General features: G+C 40.4%; 2 protein-coding genes across 2 annotated transcripts in view; one reads left to right on the top strand and one right to left on the bottom strand.

Annotated features, from left to right (window-relative positions):
* Positions 1 to 2,958: 2,958 nt before the first annotated feature.
* Positions 2,959 to 24,887, top strand: RSPH4A (radial spoke head component 4A). Its single transcript, XM_054569866.1, has 5 exons — positions 2,959 to 3,742; positions 6,706 to 6,940; positions 20,437 to 21,171; positions 23,178 to 23,295; positions 24,767 to 24,887. Exons 1-5 carry the CDS (start codon positions 3,078 to 3,080, stop codon positions 24,787 to 24,789), a joined length of 1,776 nt encoding a protein of 591 aa, XP_054425841.1. The 5' UTR covers positions 2,959 to 3,077; the 3' UTR covers positions 24,790 to 24,887.
* The window catches only part of ZUP1 (zinc finger containing ubiquitin peptidase 1), a 34,607-nt gene continuing 29,370 nt past the window's right edge, over positions 21,103 to 26,339 (bottom strand). The window contains exon 10 of the mRNA XM_054569867.1: positions 21,103 to 21,193. Coding sequence (XP_054425842.1) covers positions 21,134 to 21,193 — 60 coding nt within the window. The 3' untranslated portion in view covers positions 21,103 to 21,133. The remainder of the gene's footprint in view (positions 21,194 to 26,339) is intronic.

The following is a 26,339-nucleotide window of genomic DNA, read 5'->3' on the forward strand; positions in this document are numbered from 1 at the left end:
CGAGGCTGTTAGCAAGAGATGCTGGGAGAGAGTGGGAGGACTTCAGCAAAATCCGTCTACACAAAGAAAAATATTTCAAAGAACTTTCTGATACCTTCTCGAAAAAGCTTTTGTTTTTCTGTCATTCCAAGAGTGCAGAATGCAATGTCATATTTTGCTTTGGGGTCTTTTTTCATGTTTTAAAAAGTAGTCTGTTTCACCATGGATTCCACAGCCTCAGTAGTCAGCGTTTTTCAAGAGGCTTGCTGATTTTTGGCGCAGTGTTTCTGGGGCTCTGCGATAGGGTAAACTGATCGCAGGTGACTCCCGTGGTGGAGAGACAAAGTATGTATTAGAGGAAAGGCCCACAATGGAATGGATGTGTGAATAAGGATTCTATTGGACAGACACTGCTCAAAGATACACGAGATTCTACTTGTAAGTTCAGTTGAGGAAGATGTTCAAGAATAAAGTCGAAACAGGAGATGAAACTCTTTTCACTACACATGCCATTCATTTATGCTCACCTATGTGTCCAGGAGGCCACCCCGACTACCCTATTTAATAAGGCAGACGGCCCAGTGCCCGCTTCCTGCACTTCTTCTGATCACTAGTTTTCTCTGTTACCTTTTAATTCCCAGAGCCTTTATCTCCTTCCAATATAATAAATGCAGTGATTATTTATTATACTTATTGTCTAGTGTCCTTCCCCACTGAGAGGGTAGCTCTAGGAAAATAGGGTTTTCTGTCTGTTCTCGTTCAGTGTTTAGAAAAGTGCCCAGAATGTAACAAGAATGGGATAAATTTGTGGATGAAAGAATAAATAAGTAAATTGTTGCCTAACTTGAAGGGAAACGTGAAGGCCTTAGAATAAATTAAACCTGTGTATTTTTGAAATTTCTCATCAAGTCTAACTCATTGATAAGTTAAACAAACAAACAAAAAACCTTTCATCTAAAAAATCCTTAGGCAAGTATATTTTAAAAATATGATCTCAGTCTCAAATGGTCATATATTATGTGAATACCTTTATTTAACATTCTTGAAATAAAATTGAAGACATGAAGATAGATTACTACTTGCCAAAATTGTCATGGTGACTATACATGTGATAAAATTGAATAGAACAACAACACACACACGTCTACGAGAGCATGTAAATCCTGTGAACTCTGACTGAGCTCCAGGAACCGTCCCAACGTCAATTTGTTTCCTGGAACGAGCATGCGTTATGCAAGATGGTACTTTGGGGAGAGGCTGGATAAAGAGTTTATGGGACTTTCCAATCTTTTCTCTTTCTCTCTCTCTCTCTTTATTTATTTTTTGCAATTTTGTGTGGATTTTTAATTATATCAAAATAAAAAGTTTTAAAATGGTAAGAATTTTACATTGTGTCATATAATGTGTTTGAATATATGTGTTTTATGTCTATGTTATACACTGATTCGAAAACAATTTTGGTAGAGTCACAACTCAAACACACAACAAACCTTCTTCGTTTCCTCGTAGACATCAGGATTGTGAAGCCATCGTATGAGTGTGCCAGCCTTTCGTGCGCTCACACCAGGAACTGCCAACCACTGGACCAAACTGGCATAAAATATCTAAATCCGAAATGCCAGTATCTAATAAGGCTGAGAGGAAAGTAAGATTCCAGGTGCCACATCCAAGTTCTTTCAGTTTTCTGGACTATGTTCAACCAACTAATATTTTTCAACCTGTCTTATATAACTAAGTCCCAGCACCTTCAACTGGGAGAAAACCAACAGGGGTAGGGGAGTGAGCCCAGCGTCACATAGGCCTGCCGCTGTCCCAGTTTAGCTCCGGTAACCCTGGTCAAGGCTCTGAACTGCAGGAAGCCTCATTTCCTCTTGCATAAAGAGTGCGTAGTAAGAATATTTACTTATGGGAAGCAGAAGGCATACGAGAGAGATAAACGTGAAAACCACCTGCACGTGCCACAGCAACACACAATTCGGTGCAGGTTAATTCCCCTGCTTGTTCTTGAAATAGCTACAAGTGCCTTGTTACCTTACTGCCGGTACTGCTAGGGACACGGAGACTTTTGTACGCCACTAACTGACTTTTGTTTCCCACATTGCAACCTTTTATTTTAGTTATTATTTTCTTTAAGGGTATCCTTCACCATAGGGAGTCTTGAATATTGTCATAAATGTCACAATTTATGTTTTCTGCTCTGAGCATGTTTCCAAAGGAAAGCGGTGGTGCCTACAACATTGAGGTCACAACATTGAGGTCACAGAGCAGGATGCTTGCTACTTTCTGTTTAATAAATGTTAACCTTTATCAGTGAAACATTTTTTGATGAGTTCTTCCATTGTATCTCATGTCATATATTTTAGCATTAAAAAGATGTCATGACATCTTTTACAGTTTCTGAATACATACACAATCTGAAAGTATAAAGTGATTTTAGATGTTTTAGATGAATATTCACTTTTCTTAATTTTTATTAAGCACAGTATTTTTTATGAAAACTATGGAGAGGACTCTAATTATCCATTTGTTCAGTGTATTCACACTGTATACGCTACCCTCTCGTTAGTTATTTAGCAGCCATCTCAGTTATCAGATGGGCTATTGGCGACAAAGACCGCATTCACGGACCTTTTATTACAGTATATTATTACTGTTCTATTTTATTATTGCTGTTAATCTCTTACTATGCCAAAATTATAAATGATCCATTTACAGATTTTAAACTCCTAATCTATAAATCAGATCTTGAAAAACCTCCCGCGCTGGGTCCTGCCTCCTGCTCCTCCTCTGACGACCGCAGGTCGGATTGGCTGACCTAGGAAGAGGAGCAGAAGCATCACCAAATCACAAGCCAAGATTTTCATATTTCTTGGTCCCCTTCCGAGAATCCTGGCAACCGACGTGCTCCTTTGTTTCTCTCAGTGGAACCCGGCCTGGGGTTGCTATGGAGATAGGACGCTGCAACTTGCAGAGCCTGTGGGCCCTAGAAATTGCTTAGCTAACTTCAGCAGAGCGACTGTCCTGTGTTGTCTCCTTCCATTTCCCCCCGACGCCTTTCTCCTAGAACTGGGGTTTGTTTCCCCCCCTTGATTCTTTATATGGAACACTCGACCGCTCAGCAGCAAGAAAGAGAAAACCAGGAATCGGAGGAAGAAAGGAAACCATGGGGAGAAGTAACAGCAGCTTCTTTCCAAGATCCTAAGCTCGGGCTCGCGGAACCCGCGGAGTCGGAGCAGGGGCCTGACACTGGACCCCAGCGCCGGAGCAGCCCGCCTCGGAGTCCGCAGTCTGCAGGCAGCACACCTCCGGGGGACCTCCCAGGAACAGGTGCGTCATCTCCCCCTTCGCCCCCTGAGGGGTCCTCTTCCGCTCCTCCTCTGGCTCTGTCCACGCGGGACCTTGCGGCACCACGGCCGTCGGACAAGACCGCCAGAGTGATTCCTGAAGCCGAGCCGCCTCGCTCTGACCATTTGAAACAGTCACCTGATAAAGGAGAACCAACTCATCAAACAGGCCGATCAAAGGGGAACGCCTTTCCACCGTTTCAGGAAACAAATGGTCGCTTGTCTGAACCGAGGGATGTGAGCTGTAACGACCCGAAACAAAAGGAGCGGAGATTTGACATTTTTCGGGAGGGAGACTCCAACAGCAGCTCTGATCTGGACGAGGCCGAGCCTGAAGCGGCCCCCAGCGCGCTTGAGACTGCCCTGCAGAGTGCCAAGGCTTACCTCCTCCAGACCAGCAGCAAGTCGGGCTTAAATCTGTAAGTCTTGGAGCGGGGAAAATGTTTTAAAGAGAAAAGTAAAGCTAAGAAAAGGGGATGTGAGCATCTCTATATGAGAGTGTTTCTGAGTGTGGATGAAAGTATATTTGGAAAGCCTGTATTAGTAAGAGTTAGTGACTTAATAACTCTTTACCTCACAGGACCCAGCATAGGGCATTGATGAGCATTCTTTTACTTCTTTAAAGACCCTTGGCCTTGAGAATTATGGAGCCTTGGGTTTGGAAGAGATCATAAAGATAGTGAAAGCCAAGCATCTCTTCACGATGCTTGTATAAAACAACTTTCTACCAGTGGAAGGGAGTGCCTGGCTCTAATCTCAGCGTTCTGATACTTGTTCGATTTGGTTTCAAGTCCTCACTCAGGCCAGTCCGGGGTGACTAGATCTCAGTTATTCGGGATCTCTCCTGATTTCAGCACTAGAAGCTCGGCGTCCTGAGAAACCCCTCCATCTGGCAAACCAGGAGAATTAGTCAGTATAATTTTAAGGTCTAAAGAATATAAAGAGTTAATATTTAATGTGTGAAATCTTTCACCTAACTCAAGATTGGCAATTTAAAGTATTATTTGTAAACTATGTTTTTAAACTTTACTGAAGCTTCAGGGATGTGATCTGCTGCTCAGTAGTGGGTTCTACTTGAACTTCTGAGATAAACTTCTTGTCATAATGGCCTCGGTTAAATAACAAGCATGACTTTGCAAACTATGTTAAAAGTCCAAAAGAGCTCATTATGAACACTTGAGATCTCACTAACTGTTTAAAATCGAATACAAAAAGCACAAAAATGGGGAGATTTCCTTTACTGAATTGCATAATAAGGGGCATTACTGAAATACCTCAGTTTTATTTTCTTCCCAAATGCTACATCTCCGAGGCAAAGAACGAATATTGTCTATAATGTTCCTATTATCATCTAAATACTTTAGAGCCTGAAATTAAAACCTGCTTCCTACAAACCCAAACCCTCGGTTTCTTATCTGCAGCTCTTATTTAGCAGCCATAAAAATGATTTTCTGTTCTAATTAAAAGAATCTTTGACTAAAATATACGATCTGATATTTATTTTTCTCTTACTGCACTGAAAGCCAACACAATTGCTTTCTCCTATTCTATTAAAGCAAATTATCAATCTTCTCAAATTGAGAAAAGTGGTATTATGAATTAATATCTAATCAACATATTTTATAATTTGACAAAAATGATATTTTGACAAAATGGTGTAGACTCCTTAAAAAACAATGTCTTTCCAAAGCACTATGAATAAGCACATGTAAATGTTTTATTAAAACCTGAAAAATAAAATAAAAATGTGGACTTCAAGTCCTTCATTCAATGGCATACATGGCCCCTCTTCAAGCAAATTAAAGACTCCAGTCAGAACTGCAGCTACTGCCTGGTAGGCAGTGACATTTTCAGTCTGGAGACTTTCCCATGAGTTTCAATACTGAACAAATATTAAGAAAGTGGAGGAAGTTTTAAAGAAACTCCTAGTCATTAACATTTCTGTTCACTTACAAGAATAGCAATATTCTGGGACATAATGATATATTGTTTATACATAATACTTTAAAAACTGCCCTTTACATTGGTTGCACATATCATCTACAGAGTTTTTTTGACATTCTTGAGGTCCATTGGATAAATAGAGATATTAAAGAAAAAACAAAAAATGATACTTAGGGTCAATGAACAGAAAATAGGCAATTATTGAACAGGTGTTTTGATTCACTATAATAGGAGAGGAGATATGTTAAGGTACATAATCAAACAAAAACCGTCAATCTAATTTTGGCAATCAAACAAAAACCAAAACCCTAATTTTGGCAGTGCAGGAACCTAACGCAGTTGCTGCATGGCAGATATCCAATGTGCACGAGTACATAGCAGTGTATTTGTGATCCCAGAAAGGCCCCCTCTCAACTGAGGAGGAATGGTTCTCTTGGATGACTTGAGGACAAGACGGTTCCAAATTTTTTCTTCAGAGAAAAGGGACACAACAAGCAAAGGCTCTCAGGTAGCACTTAGCAACTGTATGAGTGATCTTTAAGCAGATTTACCTCACTGGGACAGCAGTTATAATGGAACTAATTGTTAAAAATGAACTTGGAGAGAAACAATACTCATCTGTCAGAGAGGAAATTTATGCAAGTTTCCATATTGGAGAGAGGAGTTTCTGTTTAGCCTAAGAGCACTTCGACGGACAATTTGGTTCTTAAATAACGAATTCGTATTGTAAGTCTGGTATTTGAAAAGGCACACCTTTCTGTTATGAATAAAATGTAATGAATTGAAGAGGTTAGAGGATGTTTCACTTACTCAGTTATAAAATCAAGAGCTAAGACAGTGTTTGTAACAGAACAAAAATATTAGAGTGCACTACATTTTAATAAAGGCGAATCCTATTTTATGACATTTTTCTTTCAGTTGTATGTGGGCAGAGGTTGAAAAATGAAATGTATTTCTACAGGCTTAGAACATGCTGAAGTGGATTATTGGCCTAGGAAATGAAACAGAAGAGAACAGACATATCACTTAAGAGAGTCAGTAGAATTTAGAAGTCAAATTGGATTTGGCAAGGGTGGGGAAAGGGGGTGGAAAAAAATTAAAGGTAAAAAAAGAAAAATGTTAATCACTTTAAAATATATACCTAAGAGATTTCAATCTCAAATGAGGTGTGAAAATGTTCCTGGCATAAAGTGTGTATCTTTCATAATGTGTTTTTCTTTAATATCTTAAATATTCATATCATACTGGAGATATTTCCTACGAAAAATTCTAGAATAGGTTTTTTTTCTGGTAGAAGTTACTGTGTTTATTCACTTAAAACTGATGAAGGCTTTGAGCTGTTGACGTTTCTTAAAAACCAGCTGAGTCTGCATGGAATGCTTCCTTCTTTCAATACTTTCGACGTGGGTATGATCTGGAATTTTCTCTTTTTGGGTAGATATGATCACCTCTCTAATATGCTGACCCAGATCTTAGATGAGCGTCCTGAAAATGCTGTGGACATCATTGAAAATATTAGCCAGGATGTGAAGAAGGCACATTTTAGTAAGAAATTAGATACACTCCAAAATGAAAATGAGATGCTTCCAACATATGAAATAGCAGAGAAGCAAAAAGCTCTTTTTCTTCACGGAAATTTGGAAGGAGCTGACCAAGAACTGGAAGATGAAATAGTAAGTCACTAGTACCTTTGATTACTTCAATCTTACGGTTTTATTTGAGGTGAGTGCTGTGGCTTTAGGTTCACATCAACAGTCTTTTATAGCTTTCTAAATGGTACTTTCAACCTCATGTCACACAACTCATGTCCTTGTTTAGAGTTTATTATTTCACATTGTGTTTTGTATTTCACAGGCTTAGCTAGTACATGTCTGTGGAGTTGAGGTATTTTTATCAGAGAAAATGGTTTCTTCATCTTTTATATTCCAAAGTGCCTGGGCCTATCGCTCTTTCTTCATTAAATACTTAATTGCATTTAATAACTTAAACTTAGGCTTTATATCAAGTTGCATGTTTTCCTTTTAATTTTACTAGGAAAATTAGTACTTCTTTTTTATTCCACTAAGACTTTATGTATTTATTTTCAGAGAGGAGAAGGGAGAGAAAAAGAGAGGGAGAGAAACATCAATATGTGGTTGTCGCTGGTGCGCCCTATACTGGGCACCTGGCCCACCTCCCAGGCAAGTGCCCTAGACTGGGATTCGAACAGGCTATGCTTTGGTTTGCGGGCCATCGCTCGTCCCTCTGAGCCACACCAGCCAGGGCAGAAGTGCTTCAAAAGTCATGTGAATTCTCTTCCAAGGCAACTGCCTCATATTATGCCTTGCTATTATGCTTATTAGGTCAATGAGACATAAAATAAAGGAGAGAGACGAAATATGTCTTTTTAATCGTCATAGATAAATCATTGAAAATACTAACAGAGAAGATGGTGATAGAGATAAAAACCTATCATTAAAGAATAAAACCAGTTGTATCACAGAAATTCTAGCGAAAAATATTTCAAAATACTATCCAGTATTCTGTTTCCTAAATGCCTATATGATTATAATTTACACTCCAGAGTAATTTATATGTCTCCCGAACTTCCATGTTTTGTTACCACAAGAGTACTTAAAAATCTGTCTACGTATTTGCAAATTTGATGTTTAGAGTGAGATAATGTCCGAGAAAGGCAAAAAGTTTGATCAGGGAAAAGGCAGGAGGCATAAGGCTCTGGAAGGCAGGTGTACTCTCAGGGCTTGGCAACCTTTCTAGGGAGACCTAACAGTGGGGCCCAGAGTGCTCAGTGGGAACAGGTGATAGGTATGAAGAAATTGATATCAGCTGCCCTTTTCTGAAAATATCTTACTCCAAACATTGGTTATGTCTTGATATTATGTCCCTGGCACATCCAGAGAAGATGAGTCTTGGGCAAACAGAAGGCGGTCACTCTCATGGAGAAATTTACCAAAGAAAGGTCAAACTCCAGCACAAGAATGGGGCATTGGGGTATCTACAGGCACTTCACGGTAAAGCAGGAATCTGCATCCTAAAACCAGGACATGGAGTGAGAGCTCAAATAAGCTGTTTTGATCCTGGAATTGGAGCCTCTTCACCAGATTTCATAAGTCCTCCTAATAAAAAGTAGGATGGGTTTTTGAGCCAGGAAGTACTGAGTCATCAGATGAAGATTTAGAGCTCTGCTTAGAGAGTAGAAACATGCAGGAAGAGAAAGACAGGTAGATGTTGGAATGTGAGCTTTGTGTTGGATTCTGTCCCAGACTTATATGTTCAAAGTGCTGGCATGTCTGTTGCTGTCTCTGACCACATCAAATTCCTATTCTTAGTCTCCTCCACTCATTTATTCATTCATCCTTAATTCAAAAACATTGCCATGCCTTCCTGCATGCCAGGTACTGAGATACATATCTGAAAAAGGCTTTTCTGATTTTACGTTATTCACAGCCCAGTGAGAGGCAGGGGGAAAAAAAGATTATAAAGATTACCAAACTACTTTATTAGTTCAGTAATGGAGATAGCCTCTTATGGTGGTAAAGATAGGCCTGTGTAATTGGATCTCAATCAGAATCTGAGCTCAATCAGTATTCTTTGTGGACTTTGAGTGACTAACCTCTCCCAGACTCAGGGATAGTCACATGGTACCAAACTAAGGGGTAGTGGTACTAAGCAAAAAGGGGCTGGCACATCCTAGAAACATAATGAATAGTGGCGACTATTGTTATGCTGTTTTTGACAAGCTGTGAGACAGAATGGAATGACTACTCTGCTATTAGGAATTGGGCAAGGTTTTGCAGTGGAGGTGATATTTCTTTCTTTTCTTTTTTAATTAATTAATTTATTTTTTTCAAATACATTTGTCTCTGCCTACCCCCCACCACTTTCCCTTGCCCCCTCCCTCCCTCCCTCCCTCAGCTCTTCCCCTTTGGTTTTGTCCATGAGTCCTTGTTATATGTTCCTTGACTTTCCCCTTCCCTTCCTTTTCCCTCGCCCCCCCTCCCTCCTTCCCTCTTGTCTCTGTTGGTTTCTTTTCCTTTCAGTGTTGCTGGTCTTATTTTCCTTGCATCTTTGTATTGTTGGTTAGGTTCCGCTTATAGGTGAGATCATATGGTATTTGTCTTTCGCCCCCTGGCTTATTTCGCTTAGCACAATGCTCTCGAGTTCTATCCATGCTGTCGCGAAGTGTAGTGGTTCTTTTTTTCTTTCTGCTGCGTAGTATTCCATTGTGTAAATGTACCATAATTTTTTGATCCAGTCATCTACTGATGGGCATTTAAGTTGCTTCCAACACTTGGCAATTGTAAATTGTGCTGCTATGAACATTGGGGTGCATAGGTTCTTTTGTATTGGCGTTTTGGGATTCTTAGGGTATAATCCCAGCAGGGGAATCATTGGATCAAAAGGCAGTTCCATTTTCAGCTTTTTGAGGAAATTCCACACTGCTTTCCACAATGGCTGCACCAGTCTGCATCCCCACCAACAGTGTACTAGGGTTCCCTTTTCTCCACAGCCTCGCCAGCACCTGTTGTTTGTTGATCTGTTTATGATGGCCATTCTGACCAGTGTGAGGTGGTATCTCATGGTGGTTTTGATCCGCATTTCTCTGATGGCTAGTGATCCTGAGCATCCTTTCAAATGCCTCTGGGCCCTCTGTATCTCCTCCTTGGAAAAGCATCTGCCCAGGTCCTTTGCTCATTTTTTGATTGGTTCATTTGTCTTCTTGTAGTGGAGTCGAGTCAGTTCTTTATATATCTTGGAGATCAAACCTCTATCCGATATATCATCAGCAAATATATTTTCCCATACGGTTGGCTCCCTTTTCATTTTGCTGATGTTTTCTTTAGCCGTGCAGAAGCTTCTTATTTTTATGAGGTCCCACTTGTTTATTCTTTCCTTTATGTCCCTTGCTTTAGGAGACATATCAGTGAAAAAATTGCTGCGTGGGATATCTGAGAGTTTCCTGCCAATGTTCTCCTCTGGGACTTTTATGGTGTTGCGACTTATATTTAAGTCTTTTATCCATCTTGAGTTTATTTTTGTGTATGGTGTCAGCTGATGATCCAATTTCAATTTTTTGCATGTAGCTGTCCAGCTCTCCCAACACAATTTGTTGAAGAGGCTGTTATTGCTCCATTTTATGCTTCTGCCTCCTTTGTCAAATTTTAGATGCCCATAGAGACCTGGGCTTATTTCTGGGCTTTCTATTCTGTTCCACTGGTCTATGGGTCTGTTCTTGTGCAGTACCAGGTTGTTTTGAGTATAGTGGGTTTGTAGTACAGTTTGATGTCCGGTATTGTGATCCCTCCTACTTTGTTTTTCTTTCTCAAAATTGCTGTGGCTATTGAGGGTCGTTTATGGTTCCATACAAATTTTTGAAATGTCTGTTCTATTTCTGTGAAATAGGTCATTGGTATCTTAATAGGTATTGCATTGAATCTATAAATTGCTTTGGGTAGTATGGACATTTTGATGATATTAATTCTTCCATTCCATGAGCACGGTATATGCTTCCATTTATTTGTGTCTTCCTTAATTTCTTTCTTCAGTGTTGTATAGTTTTCTGCATACAGGTCTTTTACCTCTTGTTTAAATTTAGTCCTAGGTACTTTATTTTACTTCTTGCTATATTGAATGGTATTTTTTTTTCTGATTTCTTCTTCTTCTATTTCATTGCTGGTGTACAAAAATACCTTTGATTTCTGAATATTGACTTTGTATCCTGTTGTTTTGCCAAATTCACTTATTAGGTTGAGGAGTTTTTTTGGTAAAGTCTACAGGGTTTTCTATGTACACTATCATGTCATCTGCAAACAATGATAGCTTTACTTCCTCCTTTCCTATTTGGATGCCTTTTATCTCTTTCTCTTGTCTGACTGCTGTGGCTAGGACTTCCAATATGATGTCAAAAAGAAGCGGTGAAAGCGGACATCCTTGTCGTGTTTCCAATCTTAGTGGGAAAGATTTCAGTTTTTGCCCGTTCAGTATGATGTTGGCTGTAGGTTTTTCATATATGGCCTTTATTATGTTGAGGAATGCCCCACTTATTCCCATTTTGCTGAGTGTTTTGATCATAAATGGGTGCTGTACCTTATCGAATGCTTTTTCTGCGTCTACCAAGATGATCATGTGGTTTTTGTCCTTTCTTTTATTTATGTGATGTATTACGTTTATTGACTTGCGTATATTGAACCATCCCTGCATCCCTGGGATGAATTGCACTTGATCGTGGTGGATAATCTTTTGAATGTATTGCTGGATGCGGTTTGCCAATATTTTGTTGAGGATTTTAGCATCTATGTTCATCAGCGAAATTGGCCTGTATTTTTCTTTCTTTGTAGGGTCTTTATCTGGTTTTGGGATCAGGGTGATGCTGGCCTCATAGAAGGAGTCTGGCAGTCTTCCCTCCTCTTGGATTTTTTGGAATAGTCTGAGAAGGACAGGGGTTAGCTCTTCCTTAAATGTTTTGTAAAATTCTCCTGGGAAACCGTCTGGCCCTGGGCTTTTGTGTGCCGGGAGTTTCTTGATGACTGCTTCAATTTCCCCAGCTGTTATCGGTCTGTTCAAGCTCTCTGTTTCTTCCTCCTTCAGTGCTGGAAGATTATACTTTTCTAAAAATTTGTCCCTTTCATCAAGATTTTCAAATTTCTTGGCATATAATTGTTCATAGTAGTTTCTGACAATCCTTTATATTTCTGTGGTATCAGTTGTTATTTCTCCTCTTTCATTTCTGATATTATTAATTTGGGTCCTCTCCCTTTTTGTCTTGATGAGTCTGCTTAAAGGCTTGTCAATTTTATTTATCTTTTCAAAGAACCAGCTTCTGGATTGGTTGATCCTCTGAATTGTTCTTTTCATCTCTATGTCATTCAGTTCTGCTCTAATCTTGACTATTTCCTTCCTTCTACTTGTCTGGGATTTATTTATTATTGTTTCTCCAGTTCTTGAAGTTGTAGTGTTAGGTCTTTTATTTGAAATGTTTCTATCTTTTTTAGGTAAGTCTGTATTGCTATGAACTTCCCTCTCAGGACCGCCTTTGCTGTGTCCCATAGGTTTTGGACTGCTGTCTGTTTATTTTCATTTGTTTCCAGAAATTTTTTGATTTCTTCTCTTATCTCATTATTGACCCATTCATTGTTTAATAGTCTACTGTTGAGTCTCCATGAGTTTGCAAGTTTTTGAAGTTTCTCTTTGAGGTTGATTTCCAGTTTCAAGGCCTTGTGGTCTGAGAAAAAGTTTGGTATTATTTCAATTTTCCTGAATTTGCTGAGGCTTGCTTTGTGGCCTATCTTTGAAAAACTGCCATGAGCATTTGAAAAGAATGTGTATTTTTCTTCTTTGGGATGTAAGGTTCTATATATGTCAGTTAAGTCCATTTGATTCAGTGTGTCATTCAGCTGCACAATATCTTTATTAATGTTTTGTTTGGAAGATCTGTCCTTTTTTGACAGCGGGGTGTTGAAATCCCCGACTATCAGTGTGTTGCTGTCTATATCTTTTTTGAAGTTGTCCAACAATTTCCTTATATACTTGGAGGCTCCTGTATTGTGAGCATATAAGTTTACAATGTTTATGTCTTCTTGATAGATTCTTCCTTTAAGTATTATAAAGTGCCCCTCTGGGTCTCTTTTTATGGCCTTTGTTTTGAAATCTACTTTGTCTGATACAAGTATGGCAAGCCCAGAATTTTTCTCTTGCCCATTTGCTTGGAATATTTTTTTCCATCCCTTTACTTTCAGTCTGTGTAGGTCTCTTGCTCTGAGGTGGGTCTCTTGTAGGCAGCATATGTGTGGGTCATGTTTTCTTATCCATTCAGCTACCCTGTGTCTTTTGATTGGGTATCACTGATATTACTGATATTACAGAGATATTACTGATAGAAACTTACTCATCTTTTGTCTTTGTACCTGTGTTCCTCTCTCTCTCACTCTTTTCCTTCATCTTAAACCAGTCCCCTTAGCATATCTTGGAGTGCTGGTTTGGTAGAGATGTATTCTTTTAGCCTTCTCTTGTCTGGGAAACTCCTTATTTCCCCTTCTATTTTAATTGAGAGCCTTGCTGGGTAGAGCAGCCTTGGCTGTAGGCCCTTGCTTTTCATGGCTTGGAATATTTGTTGCCATTCCCTTCTGGCTTGTAGTGTTTCTGTTGAGAAGTCAGTTCCTAGGCATATCGGGGCCCCCTTGTATGTTACTTTCTCCTTCTCCCTTGCTGCCTTGAGGATTCTCTCTTTGTCTTTGATAGCTGCCATTTTAATGATGATGTGTCTTGGAGTGGACCTCCTTGAGTCCCTCTTGAATGGGGTCCTCTGTGCCTCCTGGATCCATGAGAGCCTTTCTCTCCTCAAATTAGGGAAATTTTCCATCATTACTTTTTCAAGGAGGTTCTCTATCCCTTGCTCCTCTTCTTCTCCTTCTGGTATCCCTATTATATGAATATTATTGCGTTTCAGGGTGTCCTGCATTTCCCTAAATGCCTCTTCATTCTTTTTTAGTAGTTTTTCCATTTCTTGTTCTTTCTGGGACCTTCTTTCTACCTTATCCACCATCTCACTGATTCGATCCTCGGCTTCATCCAGCTTGCTTTGGATTCTTTCTATTGTGTTCTTCAATTCAGAAATGGTATTCTTCATATCCTCTTGTGTCTTCTTGATAGTTTCCATGTCCTTTTCCAGGTTGATATAGTTTGTTGTAAGATCCTGATAGTTTCTCTGCAGTTTCTCATAGTTCTCTTTGAGCTGTCTGAGCTCATTGAGCTTCCTTAGAACCATTGTTTTGAATTCAATATCTGATAGTTCCCTTGCCTCTATTTCATTTAGCTCTCTCTCTGGGGAGTCCCCTTTACCACTCATTTGGGGGGAACTTCTTTTTCTTCCCATTTTTGTGAGAGTCAGTTAAGTAATTTACTTATTTATTTATTTATTTATTTTTGCTTCTGCTTCAATTGGGCCATCTAGATTTCCTGACTTTGTGGATTAAACTTCTATGGTAGTAGGTGGGTCTTTTTATTTATTTATTTATTTATTTATCCCTTTACTTTTCTTTCTGGGCCTGCCTCTGATGATGTCAGTTGTTGACCCTATATGACCTTGGGTCCTTTGTTTGAGCCTTCCAGGAGTCTACTGTCTGTGTCTGACTCCTGCTTGGGGCAGCTCTGTGACCCCTTCGGCCAGGGATGGACTATTTCTGTGGATTGCTCTGCTCTCTCACGCGGGCTCCTTGAGCGCGCTCCCAGGCTTGGCAGGATCCCCCGCCCACCTGGGCTCGAGCGTGCTTGCTCCAGACCAGGGGGCCTATTCGCGACCTTGCATACTCGTCTGGCCCCCCTGGCTGGCGGACACCCCGGCACTGGTCAGGTTAGGGTCTTCTATTGTGTGCTTTCCCCGCTTTTGGCTCTTTGGGTGCGTTGCTTGTCCTCGCCAAATGGAGACTACGGAAATGGGAGGAAGTCAGCTCCAGGACTCTCCGGTTAATCCTGTCTCCGGTCTCTCCTCCAGGGACTCTGGGCATCTCTGTGACCCCTTTGGCCAGGCATCCAATAATTCTGTGAGCCATGCCGCAATCGCGGGCCGTGCGGGTCAATTTACGCCTGCCCTGACCGCTCTGCGCACTCCCTCGCAGGCCATATCGGTGCCAACCTACGGGAGGCACTGCCAGCCCGTGCAAGCCCTCACCAGCCCGCGTGGGTCTACACACGCGCTCGCCAACCCTCGCCGGCCACTTGGCGCAAGTGTGTGCACCTGCACTGGGTGGTTTTGGGGTGTCTATTGTGTGCTTTTTGGCTTTTGGCTCTTTGGAGGTGTGGCATCTTCCCGCACAATGGAGACTATGGCAAGGAGAAGGAGTCGGGACTCCCTGGTTCCTCCTCCCGTTCTTTCCCCAACGCCTCCGTTTCCAGTCTCTCCTCAGGGGTCTCCGGGCAGTTCTGTGACCCCTTGGCTCAAGGATCCACCCCCTGTGCGGACTGCGTTTCAATCGTGGGCAGTCTGGTCCATGCGTGCCCCTCTTCTGCCTCTTTGGGGGCGTGCCTTGCCTGCCCAGAATGGAGACTACAGATTGGGGAGGGAGTCGGGACTCCCCGGTTCCTCCTCCCGTTCTTTCCCCAACGCCTCTGTCTCCAGTCTCTCCTCAAGGTTCTCCCAGCCAGTCTGCATTCAGCCCCCCAGCTCACACGCGCACAAGCTGTGTGCGGAGTGCACAAAAAGCAGGTTAATTGATTCCCTTATGCCTGAGCGAGATGGTAGCTGCAGAATGGGAGGTGCGTTATCACGGGGCTCCACCGGCCGCCGTGTCAGTTCTCTTCACAAAGTTTTCCTCACCAGTCTTTTCCCAGGCACCAGCCCTCCCTGCTGCCACCTCTACCCAGAGATCAAGGAGGGAGGCTGCCACTGCAACTTTTGCGTTGGCCCTTTAAATGTCTCTCTGCATCCCCAGCCACCTGTCTCTGGCAGAGAGCACCCCTAAGCTTTTCGGGGTTGCGTTTTGTCTGTATTTTCCTAGTTTTAGCTGCTGTAGTTTAGAGGTCCCTGTTTATGATTCAGACCCCGTTCTTCTCGGGGGGAGCTAACTGGCCATTTCAATGTCCCTCTGGTGCTAGTGCCTGTGGGCTCCCAGCCCACCCTCTCGAGCCTCCATCACACTTCTTACCCATTGGGATGTGTGAGAGTTGAATCCACTGTCTGTCCGTGGCTCCAAGGCTCCTCTCCCACTATAGTTCCATTGTTTTCCAGGTGATTATTCCACCATTTAGTCGCAATTCCAGTTTGGTCTTGGGAGAAGGAGGTCAGCTTGACCCCCATTCACTCCTCCGCCATCTTTTCCTCCCAGAAAAAAAAACCGGAGGTAATATTTCATTTGAGCCATTTAAATGATAAGTAGTTGAAGTTCACCATGGGATGACTATAAGGAATAAAATTCTATGCAGAAAGAATAATACACTGTCTGAAAGATTATTGTTATTTTTAATATGTTTATTGATTTTAGAGAGAGAGGAAGGTGGCAGAGGGAGAGAGAAACATCTACGTGAGAAACATATAGGATGATGCTCCAACCTACTGAGCCCAGGGCTGGAGAGACAACTTAATGTTTGGGCAAGTGGCACATAGATTGGAGAGAGGGAGTGAGTGATGGAAATGAAGCAAACAAGGTGCTTAAAGCCAGACTGCTCTTTGTACATATATGAGAAATTTCTTTCTTGTATAGAGTGGGAAGTTAATAGGGGCTTTTAATAGAGAACAACAGCATGGTCTGACATGGTTAAGAAAGATTGCTCTGATACTAATGTGGCAAATAAAAAGTTAGAATAAGGACCGGGAGAAGAGCATTAGATTCCTTCTGTGACAGGACAAGTAGTCAGGATGGAGACTAGTTGGGGAAAAATTAGTCAAAGAGGAAGGGATAAATGCCAACAGCTCTTTGGGTGGCAGAATCAAGAGGACTCTAACTAAATAAGAAAATCAAGGGAGTCTAAGGAAGCAAGGATGACCAGCTTTGCATGTTTGGTAAACTGAGTGAATGGTGATACCTTTGGAGAAGATAGGATATGCACAAAAAAAAGAAAAAAGAGAGAAGATTTTGAGAGAGATATGAATACATTCTTGAGGTATAGGTAAAATACTCAGATTGACATTTCTCTTAAGTCACTAGAAATGTGGGTTTGGAACGAGTTGTCAGACTGAGAAAGTAGATTTTAAACAACCATGTATTTGTATGACTTGGGATGGTGTGGGAGAAATATCCGAAGTAAAATATGTTGAGTGATGAGATGATGGAAACTTTGAGAACACCAATATTTAGGGCTCCATTGAGAAAAGAGAATCAATCAAAGAGATTGAGAAGAAATAGGTATAGATGGCAGAGTAGGACCCAGAGTGAGTGGTGCAGTGGATGGGGGGGAGAGTTTTACAGAACTGCAGGAAAGAGATGGAGATTGAACCTGTCATGCCTATTTGACACTAAAATTAAAATATAAATGAGAACACATCTTTTGAAAGTATAATTTCTCCGTCTTAAAGGTCTAAAGTTTGTCTTTCAAGTTATCTCTACCTCAGTTAAGGTTATTTTCTACTTTCTTACAAAAGTTTCTCTAGAGTGAACTTGAGGCTCTACATTTTCATTTTTCTGTGTACCTTTTATGGAACTAAGTCCGATTTTATTCCTTCTTTTCAATCCAAAATTATTTACTATAAGTAGGGTCAAGCATCTGACTAAACTATGTCTTCAAATGTAGTCATCATTGAGCACTTATTACTTGTTCTTTTTACTTATCCTACCTGTTACCCTATACATAGGGTACTATATTACTTTTTATTTACTCTCTATGTTGGCATATATGTATGTAATAATTATTTATAAGCTCTATGGTAATATAAACAAACATACATCATACCTCCGAGATATTGCAGGTTTGTTTCTAGATGACTACAGTAGAGTGAATGCTGCTATAAAGTGAACCACACAAATTTTTTGGTTTTCTTATGCAAAGAAAAGTTATTTTCACACTACACTGGATTCTAGCAAAGGTGCAATAGCATTATATCTAAAAAAAAAATGTACATACCTTAATTAAAAGAAATATGGGAAACAAAAAGCTAACCATCCTCTGAGCAGTCAGATAGTTGTAATCTCTTTGCTGGTAGAGGGTCTCACTTTGATGTTGATGGCTTCAGACTAATCAGAGTTGTTGTTGCTGAAGGCTGGGGTGGATGTGTCAATTTGTAAAAATAAGACAACAATGAATTTCCAGCATCAATCAAGGCTTCTTTTCAAAAACAATTTTTATGTAGCCTGCAAATGGTGTTTGATAGCACTTTACCCACAAAAGACTTCTTTAAAATTGGAGTCAATCCTCTCAAACTGCTGCTACTTTGCCAACTAATTTGACATCATATTCTAAATCCTTTGTTGTCATTTCAACAATCTTCACCAGGAGTAGATTCCATCTCAAGAAACCACTTTCTTTCCTCCTCCATAAGAAGCAACTCCTCATGTATTAAAGTTTTATCATGATTGTAGCAAATCAGTCACCTCTTCAGGCTCTACTTCTCATCTAGTTCCCATTCTATTTCCATCACATTTTAATTATTTCTTCAGTCACCTCTTCAGGCTCCACTTCTCATTTAGTTCCCATTCTATTTCCATCACATTTTAATTATTTCTTCCACTATGTCTTGAACCCCCTCAAACTCATCAATGAGGGTTCTTCCAATCTCCTGTAAATGCTGATATTTTGACCTCTATCCATGAATCACAAATGGTTCTTAATGACATCTAAAATGGTGAATCTGTTCCAGAAACTCTTCAGTTTACTTTGACCAGATCTGTCAGAGGAATGCGGCAGCTATAGACTTACGAAATGTGTTAAATAATAACACTTAGAAGTCGAAGTTACTCCTTGATTCATGGGCTAGAAAATGGGTGTTGTGTTAGTGGGCATGAAAATAGCATTAATCCCACTGTACGTCTTCATCAAGGCTCCAGTCACCAGGAGTTGTTGTCAATAAGTAGTAGTATTTTCAAAGGGATTGTTTTTGGGGGGTAGTAAGTCCAACAATTGGCTTTAAATACTCAGTTACCTATGTCGGAAGCAGATGTGCTGTGATTTAGGATTTGTTTTTCTATTTATCAAGTGGATTTAGCACAATTCTCAAGGACCCTAGGATTTTTTGGAATTGTATAAGGGCATTGGCTTCGACTTAAGTTCACCAGCTGCATTAGTCCCTCACAAGAGTCAGCCTGTTCTTTGAAGATTTGGAGCCAGGCATTGACTTCTATCTAGCTATGAAAGTCCTAGATGGCATCTTCTTCCAATACAAGGCAGTTCATCTACACTGAAAATCTGTTGTTTAGTGAAGCCCTCTTCATTAACAATCTTAGTGAGGTCTCGATGCCTTGTTACAGCTTCTACATTAACACTTGCTGCTTCTCCCTGCACTTTGCTGTTATGGAAATGGCTCCTTTCCTTCAACCTTATGAACCAGCTTCTGTGAGCTTCAACCTTTACTTCTGCAGCTTCCTCAGTTCTCTCATTCTTCAGAGAATTGAGGAGTTTGGGCCTTGCTCTAGAACAGGTTTGGCTTAAGGGAATGCTGTGGCTGGTATGATCTATCGAGAGCACTAAAACTTCCTTCATAATAGCAATAAGTCCATTTCTCTTTCTTATCATTGATGCATTTACTAGAGTAGTACTTTTAAATACTTCAGACACATTTCCTGCGCATTCACTATTTGGCTGTTTGGAACAAGAGTCCTGCCTAGCTTTTGGCCTGTTTTGGCTTTCACCAGGCCTTCCTCACAAGGCTTAATCATTACTATCTTTAGAATTAAGGTGAGATATGTTCAACCCTTGAGGTGATTATAGTAGTTTTAATATGCCAATTTCAATGTTATTATATCTCAAGGAATAAGGAGCCCCAAGGTGAGTGGGAGACATTGGGGAGCAGCCAGTTGGTGGAGCAGTCAGACACGACAACATTCATAGAATAAGTTTACTGTCTTATATGGTCATGATTCGTGGTGCTCCTAACAATTGCAATAGTAATGTCAAAAACTACGTATCACTGATCACCATAAGAGATATAATAATAGTGGAAAATGTGAAATATTGCTAGAATCACCCAAATGTGATGACACAAAGACATGAAATGAGCAAACAAACATTGTTGGAAAAATTCTGATAGAGTCATTTGACTGAGGGTTGCGATATTCTTTAATTTATAAAAATAAAAAAAGTGGTAGCTGCACAGCCCCCAAAAATGATGTATGACTGTATATAAATATATATATTTATATTTAATCATTTTCTCAATGTCTGTGTGTAGTTAGGTTTTGGTATATTTTATTATTTCAAGATAGCCTAGGGGTCACAAACATTTTTTATAAACTGGATGTTGAATTTTCATCATTCATAATGATTATTAAAATTTTTCTGCCTAAGATAAATACATACAACAAGGCTATTATAATATATTGATAAATGTAAAACACAATGGTAGAAACTTTTATAAGTAATGAGATCGTTGAAATTTGTAAACTCTCAGAATGATCTAAATCTTGAAAGAGAAGTCAAGCGGGTGCAGGGAGGAAGTAGCGCTGATATGAAGATACATAACAGGGAAAGAGGAAGGAATCAGTTCTCTGTATAGATACCGTGTTAACCACAGCATTTGTATTCCCAGGCAGAAAACTCTCTTCCCAATGTAATGGAGTCAGCATTTTATTTTGAACAAGCTGGAGTTGGTTTGGGCACAGATGAGACTTATCGCATATTTCTTGCCCTCAAGCAGCTTACTGACACTCACCCAATCCAAAGATGCCGTTTTTGGGGCAAGATCTTGGGCCTGGAAATGAATTACATTGTGGCTGAAGTGGAATTTCGTGAGGGGGAAGATGATGAAGAGGTGGAAGAGGAAGATGTAACTGAAGAGAGAGACACTGGAGAGAGTGAAGCTGAGGAAGATGATGAACTGCCAAGATCCTTTTACAAGGCTCCACAGGCTATACCAAAAGAAGAAAGCAGAACAGGTGCCAACAAATATGTCTATTTTGTTTGCAATGAGCCAGGCAGTCCATGGGTGAAGTTACCGTCAGTCACACCCACACAAATTGTCATCGCAAGACAAATCAAGAAGTTTTTCACTGGGCGATTGGAAACTCCCATCATAAGCTACCCACCTTTCCCAGGAAACGAGAGTAATTACTTACGAGCACAAATTGCCCGAATTTCAGCAGGGACCCACGTCAGCCCTCTGGGTTTCTATCAGTTCAGTGAAGAGGAAGGAGAGGAGGAAGAAGCCGCAGAAGCTGGGCGGGATAGTTTTGAAGAAAACCCTGATTTTGAAGGCCTCCAAGTGACTGAACTGGTGGAATCGCTGTCTAGTTGGGTCCATCATGCACAACATATTCTTCCTCAGGTAGGGTTTTGCAGCTCTCAACCTGTCAGCCAAGCAGCACATATTTATTAAGTTCAATCTACTATATATACGTATGGTCCAGTGCAAATAATGCCCTTTTTATTACAAAATCTTTTATTATGAAAACATAAGCATGTAATTCTGTAACATAACAATATCACATTCAAGCACACCATATGACATTTTAGGTGAAATGTTTAAATTAAAGCTAAGAATTATTATACCCATATGATCACCCTACCAACCACACTCAAGCAGATGCTACCTCTGCTAGACTCTGTATATTTAGATTCTAGGCAGAGAAAGAGACCATTAAAAAAGTCAAGTAAAAACACAGACTTCTATATAATTGCCAAGTAGTATAGACCTGGGATCTCCAAGCAGACTTTTATTTCCAAACAGAAATAAGATAATTATTTCCATGAAGTATTTGACAAGTTATATAAGGATTTCAATTTATGTGTGTCATGAAATTATATATTATCTGTTAAATATAGATGGGGCACTAATTTGGGGAACATTTCTTTTATTCAATTTCTGTACTACATGGAGATTTTATGCCAAGAACAATAAAATATTACAATAAAAACAAAAACAAAAACAACCAAAGAGTGCTATTAGCAGTTATAGAGCATACATTCTGCTAGGCGCTCTTAAGAGCACTTTCTATGCATTACTTCATTGACTAGTCACAGCTGTATGAGAACTCATATAACCCTTGGTTTACAGATGAGGAAAAGGAGGCAGAGCTTAGGAAGTGCAGAAAGGGTAATATGGCAGCAGGGTCGGGCGAGAGCAGGCAGAACGGCTCAAGCGTCCGCCTGCTTAGTCACTGCTGTACTGCCGCACATGTAGGCAGAAAATCTTCACTAGACTTTGACCTGCATACAAGGTATTCTTTTATCTTTAGGTCAGAGTTAATGAGATCAGAAATGATAACCCCAAATCTCCATACCTATCTGATCACATTTTAATCTTAATAATAATAGTATCTTATCTGTCTTATAAATTGTTTATTACAAATTAGTAAAATGCATTATTACTTTTTTTACCAAGCACTGTTAAGAATATGAATGTTCTGCAACTTTAAGAAATTGACAAATTCTGGAAATAAATAGTATAATCTTTTGCTTAAAAAAACCTAGATCATAATAGCACTTGGTAAATTTATGAGGAATGAATGAATGAGTGAATGATTAAATTCTCACAGAGCAGAACCTTGTGCAGATAATTGCTCCAATCTGTGTGAAACCTCTGATATTTTAAGGTCCTCATCTTGCAATATTCATACTCAGGGTCGCTGTAATTGGTTCGACCCCACCCGTAAAAGTGAAGAGGAGGAAGAAGAAGATGAAGAAAAAGAAGAAGAAGAAAAAGAAGAGCCTGACTACATAGAACAGGAAGTGGGGCCTCCTCTGTTGACACCAATCTCTGAAGATTTAGGTAATTCTCACAAAGTTTATAGATAACATGCAATGAATATATAGTATTAAATACACAGAGTATATGTAATGAACTATATTTTATAGAGCATAAATGTATATACTCTGTATATACTCTATGTGTATATACTATATCTATATATCTACACACACACACACACACACACACACTATAGCATATGGTGGGGAATAAAGAATATAGCTGGCTAAACCACCAACTTTCTCCAAGGGAAGCTAAAGAAGTGCCAAGTGGGGCAGGGGGGAATGTCAGTTGGCTGTAGCTTTTACTGAAATGCTGACCATTATCTTGTATATGCCTTGCATTCTGCAGACCAGAAACAGATGACCAGAAACACATGACATTGTGCTATAGTGTGTAAATATCCAAGTTTCGTTCTTCCAGAATGTTCACAAAGTTCCCTCCAAATTTTATGTTAAGCTGCTGTTTGAAGCTTTCTCTGTCTAGCATGTGTGCTTTATGGTTTACAAAAATAGCTTCTTTGTTACACAGTATATCCTTGTCCATTTAGTAGTTAAGCTTTTGAATTTTTCACTGATTTACAGAGATCCAGAATATACCGCCTTGGACAACACGACTGTGTTCAAGTCTCGTTCCTCAATATGCTGTTGCTGTCCTCAGGTCCAACCTTTGGCCTGGAGCGTATGCGTTTTGCAATGGCAAGTAAGTATCTGACAACTTTCAAAGGTATTTTTGTGATCATTTCAGTTCTGGAAAGCATAACTTATCCTTGGAATCTTGTTACTATTGTTTTAACTCATTTTTAGCAAGGTCTTTCCAAACATCTGTATTATATAGTAAAGCATCAAATTGAAAATATTGGAGTAATTTAGACTTCTGCCTTTTCATCTGAATTGTTCAACTAATGGTTTTCCTTCTGTAATTATCTGAATAACTGACTTACTCATTTAAAGGGAGTAATTCTGTGCAGTGTTTAGTTTGTCTCCCATTATTTTTTGTTGGACATCTTGATACAAGATAATTAAAAGTATGTATTAGGTAGGCTATCACTTTCAAGAGAGTTAGTGTCAAGAAGTCAGTAATTGTCCTTTGAACCCCTCACTCCCTTCTGTCCCTTGCCTCCATTTCTTGTCTAATAACCAATGTCAAAAGAGCAGCTGAGCCGAAGAGGGAGCTGAGCTGCTAAGTGTCAGAGTAGCCATTAAAGCAACAAGCCAAAAAATTTTTAAAAAGCACCAATTCCCTCTGCCCTGCCTCGTTTTACTTTTTCTCCAGGGAGTGGCATACCAGTGGGAGGTCTGGTGGATCAGCATAGATGTGGGGGCCATCTCACTGATAAGAAAGTCCCCAACATAAGGCTCTTGCAGTTTATGGACAGGGGGCGAAGAGGGCAAAGGAAGAGGGGGTGTGCTTGGGAAACTGAGAGCGGGGAGAGCGTCTTCAGGGTTTCTGCCTCTCCCTGGGTTTCTGCCTCTCCCTCGACTGCCATAAGGAGGCCTTGGCAGAGGGACCCGGGAGGCCTCTGCTGAAGGTCTGAGAGCCCTAGGCGTGAAGGCTCCAGAGCTGAGAGCAGAAATATGTGAAGGCTGTGGCAGGCCAGAGGGCCAGAGCCTTTGACGGCCACTCCCCTCAGAGACTGCAGGGCGTTGACTGCAAGGCCAAACCTGGGGTGGAGAGGGCAGTTTTCCCCTGAGGCATGCCAGGGATGAATAAATAGCCTTTGTCATTGCCCACGTTGGGCCTGACAATTCACTCCTCGGTCTTTAACCACAAGCCCACTCATCACCGACACCCCAGACACGCATTTGCTAGTTAAACTTTTTAACTTTCTCTAACTCTAGTGAAGGTTGTAACTTTTTAATTTAGTGCCCTTCTCCCCCTGACCTCCACCGTGGTAAATAATTAAAAGGTCAGAGGTTGTGGTTTGGGTGGAGTACATTGTGACAGGGTGTGGCCTGTGGGTTTCTTAACCGGCTTAAGCAGTTTGGATCATAGAACTTTCCTGTGCTAGCAGAATCATTTAGCAATATTTCATCTCTACTGCATTTTAAATGGTTTTAAAATTATGGGACTATGATACTTGAAGTACGTTATCATTACAGAAGAGAAAGCTCAACTTTTCTTACTGAAAAACAATAAAATGATCATCTACATTTTTCTTTTAAACTTCTAGAAAGTTTGAAAATCTCTACATAGGCTGGGGTCATAAATACAGTCCAGACAGCTATACACCCCCAGTTCCACCAGCAGTTTGTGAAGAATACCCCAGTGGACCTGAAATTACAGAAACGGATGACCCCAGTGTGGAAGAGGAGCAGGCTCTCAAGGCTGCCCAAGAAGCAGCGGTAGCTCCAGCTGAGGAAAACGAAGAAACTGATGAAGATGATTATGACTCATAAAAAGAAAACTGGGTGCTTACTTCAGCAGCATATATAATAAAATACAACTGACCCAATTTTTGGATATACATACTCCTTATGTGAGTCTAATTGTATATGACATATATACATATAATTGGCAACTATTCGTGTACCAAATGTCATTCCCTGAAAATATCAAACTTGGAATTTCATATTTGGAACTAGTACTATGTATTTATAGAAAAAACGCTCAATGAATTTAGAGGCTAAATGTGTCCCAGAACACTGTTCTGGTAAGTACAATTAGTGAAATATGTGCTCTTGTATTTTTTTTAAATCTCAGGTTTAATTTCTATTACAGCAAACATCAAACTCTGTAAGCCACAAAGCTTCTTGGTGAATTCAATGTCTTTTCAGTGTCCAGTGGTTACTGAGGCCAAAAATATTGACAAGGGATTTATGATTCCATCACCTGCTCAAAGACTTCAGGAACACTACAAATTTTATCCTTTTTACCTGTTAGTCCTTAAAGAACTTTCCCAAGGACATCTTTTACCTGGTTGAAATTGGTTTGCTGTTTAGGGAAAAACGGTTTGCACAGAGGCGGCTTGCTGGGACACCCAGACACTTCAGACTAATACTTCCTAGCACTGCTTCTCTAAAACTATTTTCATTTTACTGACAAGGTATTTTTAAGCCCTGTGTGGGGCAGGCATTCTGAGGCTACTGACTGGCAGTTAGCAGATCACTGACCTGCAAACATTTGCTTGTCAAACACTTAGAAGGTGCCCTTACTCAGGCTTGAGCAGTTCAGCAATCACTTCTCAGGGGTGGAGAACTAAAGGTAGAGAGATCGTAGGCAGCACCAACTGTATTTTGGCAAAGGACTTTGGGCTAAAAGGAGTGGAATTTTGAGTGGTGAGAGAAGAGCCTGGAGAGGTAAGCAGGGCCCAGACTGAGTGGATGTCCAGACTCTGTCCATGGACAAGGAAGACGACTCAACTAGGAAGTGACAAACCAAAATTCTAACGAATGTTTTGGCTTCAAGGTAGAAGATGGCCCAACAGAGGACTCGGATGGGGAGACCAGCTGGAGCCTAGCACGTTATCTAGGGAAAGGACGGTGATGGCAGGTAAAAGGGTTACTGCCTGGGAGATGAAGGGGACGCCCGCTGGGTAGTCTAAAGGACAAGGTATTAGGTTGATTTCCGTCATTTCCCACTTAGCGATACTATTCATCTTGGAATGCACCTTTCAGTATTTGATGGAGCAGTTAATATTTATACTTCATTCGAGTACACTTTGTTCACTTTTGATGGTACAATAGAAAACGGGCTGCTTTTCTTTTTTGATGTTTCATATCCATGTCCTCATCTACATCGACTCC

This window comes from Pteronotus mesoamericanus, unplaced genomic scaffold (assembly GCF_021234165.1).
Source record: "Pteronotus mesoamericanus isolate MK-2021 breed Mesoamerican mustached bat unplaced genomic scaffold, CSHL_Meso_final contig_20, whole genome shotgun sequence".
In the NCBI taxonomy this organism is placed as follows: Eukaryota; Metazoa; Chordata; class Mammalia; order Chiroptera; family Mormoopidae; genus Pteronotus; species Pteronotus mesoamericanus.